General features: G+C 38.5%; 1 protein-coding gene across 14 annotated transcripts in view; it reads right to left on the reverse strand.

The window, feature by feature from the left end:
• Positions 1–5975, reverse strand: part of OSBPL9 (oxysterol binding protein like 9) — a 176195-nt gene that overhangs the window by 8278 nt on the left and 161942 nt on the right. For all 14 annotated transcript variants that reach the window (XM_017875421.1, XM_017875422.1, XM_017875420.1 and 11 more), the window contains one exon: positions 4299–4384. In XM_017875421.1, the coding sequence (XP_017730910.1) occupies positions 4299–4384 (86 nt within the window). The remainder of the gene's footprint in view (positions 1–4298; positions 4385–5975) is intronic.

The following is a 5975-nucleotide window of genomic DNA, read 5'->3' on the forward strand; positions in this document are numbered from 1 at the left end:
TTTTGAGGCGGAGTCTGGCTCTGTCGCCCGGACTGGAGTGCAGTGGCCGGATCTCAGCTCACTGCAAGCTCCGCCTCCTGGGTTTACGCCACTCTCCTGCCTCAGCCTCCCTAGTAGCTGGGACTACAGGCGCCCGCCACCTCGCCCGGCTAGCTTTTTCTTTTTGTATTTTTAGTAAAGACGGGGTTTCACCGTGTTAGCCAGGATGGTCTCGATCTCCTGACCTCGTGATCCGCCCGTCTCAGCCTCCCAAAGTGCTGGGATTACAGGCTTGAGCCACCGCGCCCGGCCCATGGATAACTTCTTTAGTGGTGATTTCTGAGATTTTGGTGCACCCATCACCTGAGCAGTATACACTATATCCAATGTGTAGTCTTTTATCCTTCACACCCCTTCCACCCTTCCCCTTGAAACCCCAAAGTCCACTGTATTTTTTTTTTTTTTTTTTTTGAGACGGAGTCTCACTCTGTTGCCCAGGCTGGAGTGCAGTGGTGTGATCTCGGTTCACTGCAACCTCTACCTCCCAGGTTCAAGCAATTCTCTGCCTCAGCTTCCCGAGTAGCTGGGATTACAGGTGCTCGCCACCAGCTTGGTTTTTCATTCCTGAGTTTCTTCACTTAGAATAATGGTTTCCAGTTCTATCTAGGTTGCTGTGAATGTCACTATTTCGTTCCTTTTTATGGCTGAGTAGCATTCCACGTATATATATGCCACATTTTCTTTATTTGCTTGTTGACTGATAGGCCTTTGGGCTAGTCCCATATTTTTGCAATTGCAAATTGTGCTGTCTTTTTCATATAATGACTTCTTTTCCTCTGAGTAGATACCCAGGAGTGGGATTGATTAATCAAATGGTGGATCTATTTTCAGTTCTTTAAGGCATCTCCATTCTGTGTTCCATAATGGTTGTACTAGTTTACATTCCCACCAGCAGTGTAAAAGTGTTCCCTTTTCACCATATCCGCATCACATCTATTATTTTTTGATTTTTTTGAATATGGCCATTTTTGCAGGAGTAAGGTGGTATTAATAGCATTGTGGTTTTGATTTGCATTTCCCTGATAATTAGTGATGTTGAGCATTTTTTCATGTTTGTTGGCCATGTTTTTTTTTGAGATGGAGTCTTGCTCTGTCGCCCAGGCTGGAGTGCAGTGGTGCGATCTCAGCTCATTGCAAGCTCTGCCTCCCAGGTTCATGCCATTCTTCTGCCTCAGCCTCCCCAGTAGCTGGGACTACAGGCACCCACCACCATGCCCAGCTAATTTTTTTGTATTTTTAGTAGAGACGGGGTTTCACTGTGTTAGCCAGGCTGGTCTCGATGTCCTGACCTCGTGATCCGCCCACCTCAGCCTCCCAAAGTGCTGGGATTACAGGTGTGAGCCACCACGCCCAGTCAACCATTTGTTTTATTATCATTATCTTCTTTTGATAATTATCTATTCATGTCCTTAGCCCACTTTTTGATGGGATTGTTTTTTTTTTTTTTTTTTTTCTTGTTGATCCATTTGAGTTCCTTGTAGATTCTGGGTATTAGTCCTTTGCCGGATTCACAGTTTGCAAATATTTTTTCCTACTCTCTGGGTTGTCTGTTTACTCTGTTATTTCTTTTGCTGTGCAGAAACTTTTTAATTTGACTATGTTCCATCTATTTATCTCTATTGCATTCACTTTTAGATTATCGGTCATGAAGTCTTTGCCTAGGCCAATGTCCAGAGGAGTTTTTCCCATGTTATCTTCTAGAATTTTTATGGTTTTAGGTCTTAGATTTAAGTCTCTGATATATGTTGAGTTGATTTTTGTATAAGGTAGGTGAGTGATGTGGATCCAATTTCATTCTTCCACATGTGGCTTGCCAGTTATCCCAGCACCATTTGTTGAGAAAGGGTGTCCTTTTCCCACTTTATGTTTTTGTTTGCTTTGTCAAAGATCAATTGGCTGTACTTGGCTTTATTTCCAGGTTCTCTATTTTGTTCCATTGGTCTATGTGCCTTGGTCTTAGTGTTTTGCTTGAGGAGTTGACAAATGTATGTATCTTTTAATTAATCATCACTTAATAAAAAAACAGAATATTTCCATTAATCCAGAAAGTTTCCATATCTCCCTTTCCAAACAATCGCCACATCTTACTTACCCTGAGGCAAACACTGCTTCTGGTTTCTAGTATCATAGATTAAGTCCATGTAAGTGCAATGCTTAATTGTCAAATAATTGGAGATTTTCTCTATGTTATCAATTACTAATTTAATTCATGGGTGTAGAATATACACCTTGTATGATTCCAATTATTTTAAATTTATTAAGACTTTCCTGTATATGTTCTATCTTGATGAACATTTCACATGCACCTGGAAAAGACTCTGTGTTATACAATTGTTAGGTAGTGTTTGGAAAGGCCAATTGGGTCAAGTTGATTTGATAATGCTGTTTAAATCTTCTATAGCCTTCCTGATTTTTTGGGAGGGGCAGGGAGGTGGTGAAGGCAGAGGCTACTTGCTTCGTCAGACCCTGAGGGATGAATTTGTGGACTTGGCTATTTCTCTATTTAGTCAATTTTTGTTGCTGCATGTATTTTGAAGCTGTGTTATTAGGTACATATATATTTGGTAGTATTATTTATTCTTGATAAATAGATGCTTTTATCATTACAAAATACTCCTATTTGTCTCTAATAATATTTCTTGTCTTAAAAGTCTCCTTTGATACTTACACAGCTACACCAGTTTTGCTATGCTTAGTGTTTTGCATAGATATCACTGTCCATCCTTTTACTTTTAACCAGTGTCTTTAAAGTTTCTCTCCTGAAAATATCATATAGATAAATCCTGCTTTTTAAATCCAGTCTGACATTAAATGGAACGTGTATTCTATTTACATTTAGTGTAACTGTTGATACAGTTGGGATTAACTCTACCATCTTGACAGGTTTTCTACATGTCCCCTTTGTTCCTTGTTCTATTATTTCTCCTTTTCTCCTTTCTTAGAACTAATGGAGTATTTATACGATTCCATTTAATCTATTGGCTTTTGAACTGTACTTTTATTTTTTTTTAAGATAGTGTCTTGCTCTGTCACCCAAGCTGCAATGGTGTGATTATAGCTCACTGCAGCCTCAAATTCCTGGGACTGCATGACCCTCCTGTCTTAGCCTCCCAAGTAGCTGGAACTACAGGTGCACACCACCATGCCTGGCTTATTATTATTATTAAAAAAAATTTTTTTTTGTAGGGACAGGGTTGTGCTATGTTGCCAAGGCTGGTCTCAAACTCCTAGCTTCAAGCAATCCTTCTACTTTGGCCTCTCAAAGTGCTGGGATTACAGGCATGCGCCACTGTACTTGGCTTGTAAATAGTTCTGGGGGCCTCAAAATTTAAATTCTCACACATAAAAACTACCCTTAAATCTCAAATCTATACCCAATGAACAACTGGTATGTTCCATTTTTACTTACACGTTACTAATAAATGCTTAAATTTGACTTCTTAAATTATCTGTTAAACAGTGCCATATTTATTTAAATTTCTGCCTTTTGGGAACTGGTTATTCTTTTAAATGTTCATCAAGAAAAATATGTATATATTTATCAATGTCAGCCAATGTATCCACTCAGCAAGACACTTCAGTGATATGTATCTGGCTTCAGTAAACCACAGTCTGAGACTAAGGAATGCAGAGAAGACGAACTAACAACATTCCCCATTACAAAAAAATTTCCTGCTACCAGAGAAAGGCAGTGTGAACTCACCTCCTTGTAAATCAGTTTCACCTTCACATTATTTCTATCTCATACATATATGCATATATAATATTGCAAACTTTATATTTAAAATTTATAAATCATCTATAATTTGGATGCTATATTGTAAGCTCGAGGGCAGGCACTGACTTTTCCTTTCTCCAACTCGTAAGAAAGTGCATAGCAAACAACAGGTGCTTTAGGAAGGTTTGCTGAACTCAGAAAATTAAACTTCATTAGGATATAGTACGAATAATTTTACAGTGATTGCCAGTGCCTGGATTAAATACACTTATACCATTGGCCTTGTAAATACTGGCTACCTATTAATGGGCTCTTGAGAATTTTTTAAAGTGTTAAACTTGGTTGCCTAACAACATCACCACCATATAACTTAAGCAAACAGATAGGCATCCAGTGTAAACACATTATTTAATACCACAGAATACCCAGAAATGTTTGAAAGGTGACAAGGAATCCATCTATCCTGCAAAAAAAAAAAAAAGGCAGAAAGCTGCTGAGTAACATCTGTAAAAGTTGGAAACTACCATGTACAGTCAAATACCTCACAAACAGGTCCGGATGTGCAAAAAAGTCTGCATACATTTCTAAAAGAGATCTTCTTTCAAGAATAAACGTTGGAAGAACTACCTGAAAAACATACACATTTGACCCTTGAAGATCAAATTTCTCTTCAGATAAACAGATTAAAAAAAAAAAAAAAAAGAAAGAAAACAAAACAAAACACCACCTCATTCAAATCATGGTAACATCCACCACATATTGCCCAGGCATGCTCCAAAAACTTATTCTCAACCTGTCAGATTCAGAAATGACCATTAAACTGCCCAGCAGATCAAAAACAGAGAAGGGGTTTTGAATGTTCAAATGTCACTTCCTCTGTGCAACTTCCTTTTTCTCCCTAAGTATGGTAACAGCAACAAACTACTCAACAAACTCACTCAGAGGAACCCTTTGATGCCTCCTAGCTGCTGGACATTACATATACATTATTTTATTATTTGTATATTACATACACATTATCTCACAATAGCCCAATGATGAACAAATTATTACAGTGAAGAAATATGAAGCTCAGAAGGGTGAGAAATTTTCTCATTGTCCCATTATTAATGTGGAATTCAAAACCGGATCTGAGTTTGGGGTGTGTATGCACTTTCCTTTCTACTGCTGTTGCTCTATCATCATTAGACAAGTGTATAGGAAATGTATGATGAGCACCTACAATCCAAGAATTAAGTTTTATTCACACTTGTGCTCTCACTACTTTTTACACAGTAAGAAACTTTTAAATGAGCAATTAAAGGAATAAACAAAAGGAAGAAGAGAACACAGACTGGGAACCGACAAACTGGAATACGGGAAGACATGAGAAAGATGAGGATTAACCAATAAAAAAAGAGAAGAATTTCATTAGAGAATGGGAATGGAAGAAGAGTTTTTGAAATGAGTATCAGATTATCAATTACTCATTACGAAGTAGAATACCCCAGAGTGAGCAAAAATTTCTTTACATTTAGTAGTAACTACATATCCACCACATTCAAGGTCCTGTGTTAAAAGCTATGGTGGAGGCTGGGCACAGTGGCTTGTGCCTATAATCCCAGCACTTTGGGAGGCTAATGTGGGCAGATCACCTGAGGTCAGGAGTTTGAGACCAGCTTGGCCAACACAGTGAAACCCCATCTCTACTAAAAATACAAAAATTAGCTGAGTGTGGTGGCGCATGCTTGTAGTCCTAGCTACTTGGGAGGTTGAGGCAGGAAAATCGCTTGAACCCAGGAGGTGGAGGTTGCTGTGAGCCAAGATTGCACCACTATACTCTAGCCTCGGTGACAGAGCAAGACTCCGTCTCTAAATAAATAAATAAATAAATAAATAAATAAATAAATAAAGTAGCACTCCAGCCTGGGCAACAGAGCAAGACTCCATCTCTAAATAAATAAATAAATGCAAGCAAGCTATGGTGGAGACAAAGGTTAAGTATGAGAGAATAACAAGAGTATTTAAACTGTAGGTGGAATGTGACAAACATCATACAAGAAATATCCTAAGCATCTTGGAAGTTCAGTTCAAGGAAAGATCATGTTCTGTTTGGGGGACCAGAATTAGGGCAGAGCTGGGAAACAATTTATTGAGGTGGCACTAGAGAATAAAGCCTAGAGAAGAGGAAGGCTGTGATAAAAGAACAAGACATGGAGACGAGAGAGAAAAAAAAAAA

Source organism: Rhinopithecus bieti, unplaced genomic scaffold (assembly GCF_001698545.2).
Source record: "Rhinopithecus bieti isolate Rb0 unplaced genomic scaffold, ASM169854v2 scaffold_10017, whole genome shotgun sequence".
NCBI lineage: Eukaryota > Metazoa > Chordata > Mammalia > Primates > Cercopithecidae > Rhinopithecus > Rhinopithecus bieti.